General features: G+C 42.5%; 1 protein-coding gene across 3 annotated transcripts in view; it reads right to left on the bottom strand.

Moving 5' to 3' along the window:
* ksr2 (kinase suppressor of ras 2) overlaps positions 1-14,159 on the bottom strand; it is a 102,163-nt gene that overhangs the window by 47,390 nt on the left and 40,614 nt on the right. For all 3 annotated transcript variants that reach the window (XM_068604601.1, XM_068604600.1, XM_068604602.1), the window contains one exon: positions 8,818-8,990. In XM_068604601.1, the coding sequence (XP_068460702.1) occupies positions 8,818-8,990 (173 nt within the window). The remainder of the gene's footprint in view (positions 1-8,817; positions 8,991-14,159) is intronic.

The following is a 14,159-nucleotide window of genomic DNA, read 5'->3' as shown; positions in this document are numbered from 1 at the left end:
CTGGCGGCGGTAGCAATTATCTTTGACTGACGGTTTTTAATAAAACAATGTGCGTTTGATTGGTTGCGCAGATATAGCAGTTAGTGTTGTATTTCTGACAAGGATGCTGCTCAAGTGCCTGTGTCTTATACCACACTTGTTATGGTAACTACACATGTTGTATCAACCAGGACGGAAATCTCAAGGAGTGCAACTTTCTCATTTTGGGATTGTGCTGGATGTGTGTTTTGTGGAAACACAAATCCAATCAAAATGTTCCAACTTCCTGACAATCCAGAATCACATCAACATGTTCAGCAAGATTCTCCCTACATCCCATCGTTATCTCTGCAGTGCTGGAAGTAAATGCAATGTACTAAACAATGAAATGAACCAGGGAATACCAAAGGCCCAAGACACTTTTGACCGGTGTTTGATACGGGAAAAAGTCCAGTCCGAGTACCAGGAAGGTGAGTGCGGTCACATAAGCACACCATGTTTCCCACATTGTACTGACAATGAGTCTAAACAGTTAATTAATTAAAATGTGTCCCCTATGTGAGCTTACAATGTGCGGTGCCTTTAGAGAAATGTTCTCTGCCAGAACGAAAAAGCTAATTATTTGCCCATAATTATGTTTTTCAGCATCGGTAAGATAATAACCGATTACTACTCCCCTGTGTTTTATGTTCATGAGAAGCTCTTGTGCTGTGTTGATTGTGAAAACATCTTCACCAACAATAATTCAAACCCAGGACCTTGAGTAAAACACGTTCTACAAGTTTATATTTCAGCGTTATCCTAGTCATCGTCGAGTCGACAACCATGAGTCACATAAAATACCTATTGAAGCCGTTTGTTTCGATCAGCCAAGGTTTGATTGTTGACCACAAGCAAATACCGTACCAGAACAAACCAGGGTGTGTACTTTTTGTGTGTGTGTATGTACGCTATGTACGCTATGTATGGGTGTTTGTTTGTTTGAGACAGATGAGCCTGCAGGAGCTGAGAAACCCCCACGGCGCCAGACAACAGTGTCCTCCTCCATCTTCTCTGAATGGCCTCAGCCTAATTATGCCGAGGCCGTCCTTCCCCCTCCTCCACTGGCCAGTCACATGACGCACAGCAGACCATGGTGCCGTGTGTGTCTGCGTGTGTCTGCGTGTGTTAAAGAGAGAAATGTAACGGCACTGAATGATGACAAAATATATAGGTTTCTGTCTGGGAGCACTCCCGAAGACCTTCTTTCGGTGCAGCAGCATGGAGACAGGGGACAGGAAGAGACTGAACAAAGTAGTAAAGAAGGCCAGCGTGTGTGCTGGGGTGTCCGCTGGATGTGGTGGAGGTGGTGGGAGACAGGAGGATGATGGCTAAGCTCTCATCCCTGATGGACAACACCTCCCACCTGCAGGACAGCCGGTGTGTGACGGAGAGGTACCGCGAGTCCTTCCTTCCTGCTGCTGCCAGGCTGCACAACCAACTGAGCTCCCAGTACACCCCAAAAACAAAATAAATAAAGTCTTCATGCATTTTGGTCACCTTAACCTCCTTAACTGTGCAATATAAATACATGTTTGTATATGTAATATTGCTATTGTGAATTCTTGACCGTTAATTTATATTACTCGTTTTTATTTTTATTTACTATGTCTCTTGTGGGCACTTTACCCGTTTGCTGTTGTAAAAACTTCCCCACTGCAGGACTAATAAAGGAATATCTCAACTAATCTAATCCAAAACTCTAATATAAATCACAATAAAGTATATTTGAGGATGGGTTGACCCAAGTCACCTGACACCTGCTCTTGTCATTATAAGAGTCCTCAGTGTCCTCCAGCTCAAAGGGCAGGGTGTCACGCCTATATTGTTTCGATAAAAGCTTCAATCAAAGGGCCGAATGCCGTAAACATGGCATCGCTGCAATAAAATCAGGAGATAATTATTGGGTTGAGGCAGGAAATACTAAACAAATCAATCATATGAGACATTATTTAACGATGACAAGCTGAAGCCTGTTTCACGAGAGAGAGAGCTCTGCCGTCACTGTGCAGAGCGGCAGAAGAAGTGAACAGGACTGTAAAAAGTGAGTGGGCGTTTGCTGCACAATGTGCTGCATTATAGCACATGAGCGTTACGGGAGCGATGTGTTACAGGCTGTCGCTCTTCATATCCACAACGTTTCTCCTTCCAACGAGACTTTTCCTCAAGGTGGACGCGCACAGCTGTACACGTGTTTGTTTGGAGTGGCAACAAGAAATGAACTGAGAGAAGCGTCGAACTACACGAGTTTTCCTTTTTCTATCTGAATGTGAGAAGAAAAAAAAAACCCTGTGAGGAACAAGAGACAAAGCCAGGTTGCTCAGTTGCTATGACAACAGCTACACGCCAAATAGCCTTTTTGCAGAATATTGTGCTGCCATCTTTGATGAACACGCGCACACACGTCTGCATGGAATACACACACACACACACACAAACCCTGCAATGAACTGACAATAGCATTCACAGCGGTGGACAAACAGCACATTTTTGGGATGAGACAGGTATCTTTGCACGGTTTCACAGATAGCGCCTTCGAAGACTGGCGGTTTGAATGTGCCAGTGAAACAGAGGGAGGAACAGATGATGCCAGCAGGCCCGACGGCTCGGCGGCGACTTCCTCAGTTGAAGAAGTCAAATGGCTCAGAGCACGCGGACGAGCGGCGACAGACAGTCGAAGCCACGCCGAGCTTTCAGGTGACGCAACGCGAACGCACCCTCTGGACCTCAAATCAGACGTCCGCAGCTCTTGGATGAAGCAGATTACAAACAGCTCATTGGTTTAGTAAACATACAAATTTGCTGTCATCATCTGGGATCCTTCTCCACTTCGTCTTGCATCGCTCCATTAAATTCAACAAGCGGCGCGATGAAGATCCCATGGACGTATGCTTCAGTGGTGCCGACAGATGGGAAGCTCAAACGTACATGCAGCATTCAATGCACCACGACCAAACGGCGCCGTCTCCCACGGCCCACGGCCTGTTGGAATATGAGCATGAACGCATCTGATGTCTTCTTTGTGGCTTGCAACACAAAGCTTTAGCGGCAAGTTGGAGGTTGAAGGTCTGCTGTCGCACTACCCTGCTAGCTTGTTGGCTATTTCAGACAGAGAAAAACTCTGAAACAATGAACGAATGATAGAAAAGACTCCGATAAAAAGACTCCGATCTCAACTAAACTGCGCAGGGAGCTCCTTTTCGCGCACCCAGTTCTACATTTAGCCGTTATTTGTAGCCACTACTGTTTATTTGCCAACTCTCAAAGGGATCTCCATTGTGGCGCCACACAAGGTTGCTATGGAGATCCGTGACGTAACTGCAGAGCGTCTTTGCGAGGTCAGGGTGACGTCATCAGAGCACAAGTAGAAATAAACAGTGAATTGTGTGCAAAGCTTATGAAGAACATTTAAGCCATTTATATCCACAAGCACGCACTCAGAGACTCCTACACTCTCTCTGTCTCTTTCTCTGCATACACACACACACACACACACACACACACACACACACTGTGTTGGTAGAGTCCCAGGGCCGGTTCTGGACCTCCAACTAGAAACAGTTGCGGTGTGTGTGGCTGCTCTGTGTGAGCTCAACCAGCCCGAGGCACAGGAGGTGAGCTGTCTGTGGAATATGTCCCTCTGTGGCCACCATAACTCACAAAAACAAACTGGACAAGCAATGATTTTTATTAACGGCTGGAGCAAAACATATCCGATCTGAATTTATTATCCAAGTGGACCACAAGGGTAAAACAAACAATAGGAAGCCTAAATTATTATTATTATATGAAATGTTTTTTGTTTTTACATCACTTTGCACAGTCAGTGCGATAGAATTGGCATATTGGCCTGGAGTGCTGCAAAGATGATGTATTTTTGTCGGAAAACCTGAAAGTCAGCATCGCTATGGCTCCCTCGACGAAAAATGGTTGACAAAACAAATATTATTGTTGGATTGTGAACTGAAACCTTTTTCTCATTGAGTAGGTAGTTTTATAGCAGCTAAAAGGGCTTTTGAAGCATTTAATTGGTTTGTTTTTTAAGAATCTTATTCATTTGAAAGGTTGTATCAAAGGTTGTGTCGTAGAATTGTCCTATTGAATGTGTGCTGATACAAGGTTAAGGATAAAGATGTTTATCGTCGTTGTAAAAAGATACAACGAAATTTTGTTGGCGACTCAGTCGGTTTAAAGTAAAAAGACAGTGGAATGAAAAGCTGAGTGACTTTAAAGCAGCTCACTTCATTTTTGTTTTGATGGAAATGTCGTTCTGTCTCTGGCACAAAAGGGAAAAAACGGAAAAAAAAGTTACGACATCATCAACACCAATGTTATTTTAAAATCTGGCTATTGTTATTTAGCCATACTTTCACAATTGGCCCGACCTATTTCTCATAACGTCTCATGAGCGTGTGACAGTAAATGAGTAAATGACGACGCTCGTGATTTCTTTTCAAGTGAAATGCCGGAACAGTCTCGGAAAGGAAAGTACAGGTGTTATAAATAACAGAGGTACTTTCACGTGGGCCAGTTAGACAAGTTTGCGCTATTAAAGTTCGAGCCCACGCGCTTCAGGAAAATAGTTCTGAGGCACATCGTGTTCCATGTTGCGCCCATGTTTAATGGCACAACACAAACATAACAATTGTATCTCGGAAACACTTTGGAAGCCCCAGAAAGAAAGCACGTGTTGAGTAACTGGAAGTACAAAAATCAGCTTCAACCAGTAACGTACAAACCCCGAGCTAAAAACAAAATAGGGTGTGTGCTACGTATCATTCAAGTGGACCATCAGGATAATAAAAAGGCCTTCCTTGAGTGGCAATGGAGAGCTGCAGCGGTGGCATATTTCTGTCAGAAAAGCCGAAGGTTAGCATCGCACTGACTCCCTTGATGACTCTAAAGCGGCTGACAGAACTTTCGGTTCTATAAAACTGACTTAGCCCAACCTATTTATGAAAACATCTTATGAGCGTGACAGTAAAGGCAATAAAAGAAAACAATCGTAAGACAAACTCTACTCAAGCACATCGTGTACCATGTTCCGCCCATGTTTGTTTAATAGCACGACACAAACGTAACAATTATATCTCGACAATCTTTGGAAGCCCTTAATCCAAAAATTAAACCAGTGTTAAGTGATTAGAAGTCAAAAATGTGCTGCAAAGACGGTAAAGAGGATCGGCCAGGATAGTTTCTTGTTTAGCAGGAAACTGTCGTAAGGTGGGATTAAACCAAAAAAAACAAACTAGGGTGTGTGCTTGTTTTTCTTTCTTTTTTCTGCAACAGTTTAAACGTTAGACAATAATGAAACTAAACCCAAAGTGCGAACAACCCAAAGTGCTGAATTATTTCCCTTTTTTAAGGACTCCTTCACCACTCTAACGTTCATCGTCTCCTAAATATACGCGTTAGAAGCCTCACAGAATAATTCAAAGTTTTGCCAGTTATTTCTCTGTTATGGGTATCGGCCAATCAGCCAGTGAGCAAATTAGAAGACATTCACAGATGGCAGTGGCCTTTGTTTATCAGTTGTTTTTCCTCAGGTTTGCATCAGCTAACTGTTGGTTATGAGTACTGTGTCGGTAATATAGGTTCTGACTTTTTTACCGACCATCTGTCTCTTTTCCGGCATGTGGATGAGAGCGTGTCGCATGCATGTTCTGGGACTTTCTTCCTCTCCGCAATGTCCAGCAGCAACAGGTCACCAACATCATATTTGGTGCTCCGACACAGATGGAGCGTGTGCTTGGCGCCACCGCTTACCGAACTCAAATGCCCACATCGTTATAGTTATCTTTTTAGTTTAGGATGCCTCGATTGGGCGATTCCAGGCTGATCCCAACGGCCGATGACAACATTTTTGTTTGTTTAACTTTTACTTGAATTGATTCTCCTTGTATGCCAAATAAAACACAGACTTGGAATGTGCATGTCTCTTTTTATTGTTTTTAAGAAAAGAAACAGAAAAATACTCCATCTGTACACTTTTCTGTTTTATTCCATCTCTTTATTTATATTACTTGTTTCTTTTTATCGTATTACTTGTGAGCAATGCTGCTGTAATTTTGTAATTTCCCCACTGAGGGACTAATAAAGGATTATCTTATCTTATTTTAATATATAAGGTATTGACAATACTTAAGTTTACTTTTCTTTTTTTGAATGAACCCACATGAACAGAATGTGAAGAGGCTACCGTGTTACTGATAAGTCAAAGGAGTAAGAAGCAGAGTTTCCCCCGAGCGTTTGTCAGTAACAAAGTTGTGATTTCTGTTCCCTTTCATTGTTTGTTTTTTGGAAAAACAAATCCCAAAATGGCTCACACTCTTGTCTCGTCCAAGTCCGGGGCTCTGATGCCGGCGGACCCGTCACGCTTCTTGCCGTATCGGAAAAAAAAAATGTATCCCTGAACCCCAAATGGTTAAAACTATCTCTTTAAGATCAATTCCATTTAGAGTAAGACTAAAGAATCGACACAAGCTTAGAAACAACAGACTGTGTGCCGTACATGTGTGTACTCACAGGACAGATATTGAGATAAAATATTGAGATGACATAGCGCTCTATACAAACACACTCCTTGATGAAGTCACCTAGTCAATACCTTGGCTCGTGTTACTGCATGTTGGAAAGAAAACATGGTCAAAGAACGAAATCTCTGCAACAATAATACACCTACTGGCTATTCTAAAACCCCACAATGTGCCAAAGAAACACTCGTGTGTGTGAATCTTTAACGTTATCTCCCCGTGTCATAAGCAAACCGTCACAAATAGTTTCTCGAGGTGGAAAGCTAAACAAAGTCATACGCAGACGCTGACGTTTCCGCTTCGACAGGGCAGGTTCTGACTCATCCCGAGCAGACAGCTTTGGTCACCTCGGCCGGTCTCGCCGGTCCTCCGTCTGCTTTTATTCAGACGACCGGAGCGGTGAGAGATACCGCTGTTGGCTGGAGGGCCCTGACGTATGAGACGGCAGAATTATGCCATAATCCCAAACATAGACCCGGGACCAATCTTTCGCCTGGTGTACCGGGCGAACACACTCCTGTCCTCATGCTTACACAAGCGTTAACACACACACACACACACACACACACACACACACACACACACACACACACACGCACACACACACACAAGCCTTTCCTAAAATAAGCACTGGAGACCCCGAGGGTCAACTGAGGAGCTCCACAGAATAGCTTTGTTTTTCTTCATTTTTCATTTTGAAGGGGTTAAGGGGTTAAAAGATAGCAAATGAATGAGTTCAATATTGAAGCTATGACAGTAAAGTCAGTCATTACAAGTCAGTCATAAAAATAATGTGCAATTCATTCAACATGTAAAAGCCGTTAAAAACCTGGATGAAACTTATTTTCCCTTTAGGGTAAATTTGGCAGACGCATCACACACAGATCTAACGAAGGCAGACGAGCCGAAACGACTTGCACACGGCCCCCGACTGCACAAACATGTACATGGAGCAGTCTAACGTGTATTTGGGAAAGCATGACCGTTTATCTTCTGAGCCATCGGCTACACGCTGAATGACTGCAGGCCTGTGATCTTTATCTACAGCGGGTCAAATGTCATGTATATGTATTCACACACTTGCTTTTCTATCTATTTCTATCTGCCAACTGAAATCTCTGTCTCAACATTGACTTGATCTGTAAATTGCCTTAAATACCACTGAATGACGGACATGGACACGCACAGGGTTTCCTCATGAGCAGCATTATGTCAAGATGCTGTTTACAAGTACCACGATACATCGTGAAAAGAAATGTTACACTTTGTGTGGCACATTGTGGCTGTATCGGTGGTTAAATGTCAAAAAGCAAACAGGTTGTGTGTTGTTCTTTCAAGTCGCTGCAGACCTGTACTAAACATAACAAGTACCTCACCAGAACCAATGCTTTGAGTTTTCCAAGCTTAACCACCAATTTGTTATAAAAACCATGTTTACTTTGCTTTTGCAAATGATATATATATATATATATATATATATATATATATATATATATATATATATATATATATATATATATGTCCATGCATTAAGCTGAAGCTATGAAATGTGCTTATTTATCCAAGAGGGTATGACTTACATGTTTTTCTTCCAACTGCTATTGTGAGTTGTCCACTTATGCATGTATCAGAGCGATTATTCCACGTCATGTCTCGACCAAAACATATGCAGTGCCGTGCCCCGCATACCTGTCACTCAAGTCCATAGCTATTCATGACACTGAGCGATAACCATTCATCATTCCTTTCCTCGACTCAAACTTTATCCCTCCCCATCTCCTCCTCGGTCTTATGGCTTCTGCAATATTCCCATAATACATCAGCCAATAAGGCCGCCAATGTGCAGCGACACAACCACCTCCGGCCATTAGGGCTCATCCTGATGGTCCATTTGTGCTTAAGTATATTCTCAACGAAAGAATTATGCCGGTGAGAATGATGATAATCTTTCTTTTTTTGTGTGGAGAGGTCGACTTTGGAAAAGTGTGCAGACTGATACTAGAAAGTGGAACACAAGTTGAGACAATTAAAGACGGAAAGACTAATTTGGGGTTAAAAATCACCGTTTCACTGACTTTCTGCCTGAAGCGAGCCGAGAGCGGAATGACGTCCCAGAAATGAGATATTGCCTGAGAACTGAATAAGCGGCGCAAAAAGGATTGGAGTGCGAGACATATGAAAGGCATTACAAGTCTCATAACGCTCTCATTTCACAAAAGCCATGAGCGCAGGGGCTGATTAAAAAAAAAAAGAAGAGTTCTCTCACTTGCAGAGGGTGTTTCACCGTGGACGGGAGGTGTGGACGGGATGAAGGTAGGGAAGAAGAAGGATCGCAGAGATCGCTCCGAGTGGAGGGGCGAGCGCTGCGTGGGCAGATTCTCACAGCTGCCCACGCTGCTGTGGATCTTAAGGTTCAAGGGCTTGGTCTTCTTCTTGGCTCTGAGGGAAACAAGACGAGAGAAGAAAAGACAGTTAAGATTGACGGATACCACGTGGACATGCCTCGAATTGGCTTCATCAAAGGCCGGAGAGTGTGGTTTTGTTTTTTTATTTCAACCACTAATCGCATGTGTTTCTCTCGTTGCGCGTGAAAATCTACGCAGAATTAAATATAAGATACAAGTTGCCCTTCAAGTGCAGCTATCTTTTAATGAAGAAGATGTTTACGCAGCAATATGCAGCGATACATTTAGAGAGATTGAGAGAATTATAACCTGTGAACCTCCTAATAAGCTTCAAGCAGTTTATAAAAACCACAAAACTAAATCCACCAATATTTTAAATGTTCAGACAATGTAATTAATAACCACTTTTGTTTTAGCAGAGTCTGACATTTTAGGAATAAAGAATATTGTGTTATGTACCATTACTAATCATTATTCAAAAATAATGACGTGATAGAGATTTTAGGAGATTTTAGATTTCAAAGGAAGATGTACAACAACAACACAGTTTACTGTTTGCGTTTTCTAGCGGCTATCAGTCCACCACTCTGGTCTCTACACACTAAACTGAAATAGTTGACGACTACGTGACAAACACACAGTCCATTCATAGAAAACTAGCCTTTAAGAATCTAACGAACGGTCTCTGTGTGTGGTTACGTTCCCTATTTATGGCAGAAGCTTGTATTTTACTTGAAAAAAATGTTTTCAATCTACTATTTCAAGCCAAGGCAGCAATAAATAACTCTAATCTTCGGCTTCAGTTTGTCAACATTGTTTTTGTGCGACCTGAAATGAGTTTTACATGAACAAGCTTGTGGCGGATTCTGACTTTGTCCGCTTGGTAGAGAATTGGTTCTGGTGAAGCGTCGGTGCGTTTAGGTTTCATCTGTGAGCTCCTCCTGGAGACCCTCGTGTGATGGTACGGCAACAAAGTGACACGCAGCTTGGGCTCAATTTGATTTACATTTTGTATTATCTCAATTTACTTTTTCAACTGCTTCATATATATATTTACATTTTCATAAACATAAAAACACAAGCTGTATTTAAGCCAGGGGCCCAGATGAGAGAAATGGATTATCCCGCAAACTCTGCGTAGGCTCAGCTCAGATCTTCTGGAAGAAAGCCAACGAGAATAACCATGAAAACAATGTAATGTCTGGCACGATTAGAAAACAAGGCTGTAGGTGTGAACGCACCCTAAGCCGGAGTAATAATCGTATAACATAAACATAATTATGGGATTAAATCATCACGATGTGTCAGGCAAGGTATCATTTCCACAGACAGAAACGCTAAGGGCAGCAGGCCAGAAAGAAATCCACCTGGCTGTTGGCAGGATGTGAGGAGTGTGGAGGAAAGAGCCGCGAAAGATGACCCACGAAAACAAAGACGAGGCAGTTTACTTCAAAAGGAAAGTCGCGCAGCACAGTTATTGTTAGGATTAGTCAAATAAGTATTATTTACTTCTTCGAACACAGACTTCCTTTCAGCCAAAGCCGGTCGTATTTCCTTTTTCGCTATAACGATAACATTTCTTCACACGTATCCCCGTTTCATCTTCTCATATCAAGCACGGCCCTGATCATTGTGCACCCTGCTTCTTTTACCAAGCTTCTTTCTGAACTCCATGAACTGAAACCGGATTTCTAAACAGATGTACGGACGTTTATTCAGAGACATGGAGATATCATTTCGAGTCACACTGCATGCTATTGATTTGTCTCTGTTGTGACTCAGAGAAGGAGATCCTTGACTCATTCACCTCACAGAACCTCCCCTTGTTAATCCCGCCTGAATGGATCCTTAGTTTGAGTTTGCTTCTTGAGCCCCGGGAGGTAAACACACATGGAAATATACATAACTAACCTCAGGACTGCATGCATATGGAAATTCATACAGACAAACCAGAAGCAACCTTCTCTTCACTCAGAGTTAACATCATTGTGACGTTTAGAAAAGTGACTTCTATATTCTCCATCGGGGTCATCGTCAGGCATATTACAAACATCAGTTGATTAGGGTCAGGATGAAGAAGAAAAATAGGTTAAAACAAATAAAGATATATGTTATTAAACACCGCCAATCATATACTTCCACACAAATCCAATGAGGGACATGGTTGACACCATATTGATCCATAAACTGGAGGCGTAATTGAGGGGTGATAGTACTTTTCTACAGAAGATGTTTGATGTTATGTATGTGAAAAAACACTTTCATTTAAAACCATTTAATAAAGGGCTGTATATTGGAAGAAAAAAATACACAATCAGAAATACATCATAAAGATGTTCATAAGAAAGACTATTTCTAAACCATTTAGGTATAATATATTACAGGACCACTCCAAAAACTCATTAACTGAGAAGTCCTCCAGTGCCCACTGGAACGAAACTTTTGAAAAAGGAAAAGGTCTGACTTCTCTCGTCGGGCAACAACATCAGATTCATAATTATATGAATCCTCTCACAAACGAATGTGTGAGTGATGTGCACACAAGGTCAGAGAGACGCAAAGAGAGTGAGCCAGAAAGACAGAGAGACAGCTTATGAGGAGAACCAGAAAGAACCAGTATTGGTGGCAAATGAAACAAAAGACGTCGCTTAAAATCCGGACGGAGACAGGTGGCGAAAAAAAAAGGGAGAAAAGGAAAGAAAAAAAGACTTCGCTACTCAAAAAGCAGACTTTTGAAAAAGGTCAAACTGTGTGGTCATTAAGTGTTAAAGCCCACAGGTTGTTTTTTTTTACCTCCCAAGTCAGTCTCTCACTCCCCAAACTGAGTCATGCAATTAGACCTGTAAACCAACTCGGCACTTCACTCTCATCTCCCGCAATAAGGAAGCAGCCTGCAGGTTATCACTTCTCCCGTCATAGCGCTTTTGTCAGCTATTCCGATTAGCCCACTTTGTGCAATTTGAATCTAAATTAAACCATTCATCTCCCCGAATGCATGCCTTTATCCTCTCCCCGAATGATTGGTAGATGCTCGGCGAGGGGGAAAGTGAAATTGAATGTAATAAGAAAGAGTGAGGATTCCCAATTCTAGTTTTTAAAAAAAAAAACATCTGTCGGTGAAGGCGGGCGGGCGGAGGATGGGACTGTCAGCTTTGCAGTCTTTTCAGATCTCCTTTTCTGCTCGGCTGATGCGAAGTTAAAGGTAAGAGAAACTTAAAGGAGACTCGCACGACAGAAAGACAGAAGAGGAGGAAGGTGGATGACTTGTCAAGTGTGAAGAGAAGCCGAGGGAGGCGTGAATAGTAAGAGTTGTCCTTTGATCTCGTCTGCGATTGTAAATCGCGACGCATTTGTCATACTGTAGATGGAATTCACTGCATATTTATGTGACATCTGCAGGTAGCATTTAGGTCTGGCATGTTCTCAACGCCATGAACTGAAACTGGATTTCCCCCCCTCCTGGGTTTTCCTCACTGGGTAAATAGGATCACTAGATTTGTTTTTCATTGTATGAGTCAGCGATTTTCTGGAGACATATCGTAGTGATTACATTTCCCGTCGTGTCATGATCATTACCTGCTGATTTGGGGATTTCTTCGTCATATTATTTCTTGCCGTTGAAGATGTCCCAATGTCCCAGTTTGGGGGTCATTAAAGTTCTATTGAATCTATTCTGAAGTGAGTGAGTGCGCAATCTCAAACACTCACATGGATCTGTATTGAAGGGGTTTGGTGCTTGAGGAAATGTCTCAATTTACAAACCAACTTTTTAATTTGGTTTTGGAATTTAGGGTCACGATTCGATCCGCTTTCATAATGAAGCATTTTGTTTTCCAGCACTGAACAGGCCGTCGCCGTTGGGGGATTCCTTAGTCCGGACTAGGACAACAGATTATAAAAGGTGCATTTTAGTTCTGGTCCAGTTCCTGTTCACACTGACATTTTACAACAAATCAAGAGGACTAAACATAAAGTGGCACCGACTCCTTTATTGGACCATTAAGGCGATTGACAGCTGGCCTCGTCAGGAGAGGGAAATCAAATCGTCCTAAATTGACAGTTTAGCTTTGTTTTGAAATCATACTAAAACCACACGTCTGCTGTGATTAAATCCTGGAGTTTCTTGGCCTCCAAACCACAAAGGAACCGTTCCAGTCTGCTTGAAGCTGACAACAAGAGTCGCCTCGTGGTTTCAGGTCATAAAACCAAAACCCTTTGGGGTGGTTGCTGTCGTCTCTAAATCTTTCGGATGAAAGCAAACTGTTTGTCTGTCACCTGTCTACGTACCGGTGATTAAGGAGGAGGCATTTCCAGTTCTGTCGTTTCTCTGTCATCTCCTGCTGCATGCCAGCTGGAAACTATGCTGTTACCGTTGAAGTTATTTTTCTTTGCTTGTTTTTCTTTGCACGCATGCAAGTGGGAGGTGGCGGGAATGAGGAAAAAAAACACTGAAAAATAACCGACGAAGCTCCTGCGTCGAAGGTCGAAAGCTCATTTTGAGAATTTTTCTAAATTCAAATCGAAATTTGTGACACCCCTATTGTAGACATCAGCTTGTTTATTCCTCCAAATTATCGGAGAAGGTTAGACTCCGTCATCAATCCTGCTCAACGTTCGTGTGGGAAGGTGGGATCAAAGCTTTGTTTAAACTTTCCGGGATGGTTGAATATTTTTGAGAGATGATATTTTCCCTTCACAATATACAAGCAAGGATAAAACAACTGACATCCATCCACCCACTCTCGTCACATCAACTTCCAACACACTCGCGGAGACGATAATTACAGTGGCACCTTCGAGCAAAAGTTCCATTTGATCAAGGACAGAGAGAGCAGCAGTACTCCAAGTGACATATTTCCTTTACGTTCAGACACACGAGGAGGATTTTGAGAAGGCGGGGTCATGCATATTGCACGGCTTTCTGCCGAGACCGTCGGTTGCTCATCCAGATGCTGTGATGCTGCGACGCTGCAAACAATTCAGAGGGTCTAATCAACACTTACTTGTGCGATTCAATCCGCGTGGCTCTACTTTTTACCTCGGGACATGCAGAGAGCTCCATACGTCGAGAAAAAGCACCCCGTTGCGTTTTATGCACGTTGACCAGTGAGAGCAATATCTCTGGCAGCCGCTGCTCTATTCTGCTTTAATAACATTGGAAGAGAAATGAAATGAAGGTGGCTTGAATGATGATTAAAACAGA

The sequence above is a fragment of the Clinocottus analis genome, unplaced genomic scaffold, assembly GCF_023055335.1.
Source record: "Clinocottus analis isolate CAN_PGR_092001 unplaced genomic scaffold, fCliAna1.0.p SCAF_7, whole genome shotgun sequence".
NCBI classification, from domain to species: Eukaryota; Metazoa; Chordata; class Actinopteri; order Perciformes; family Cottidae; genus Clinocottus; species Clinocottus analis.
The sequence above is the reverse complement of the archived record's forward strand: the minus strand, read 5'-3'. Positions and strand labels throughout refer to the sequence as shown.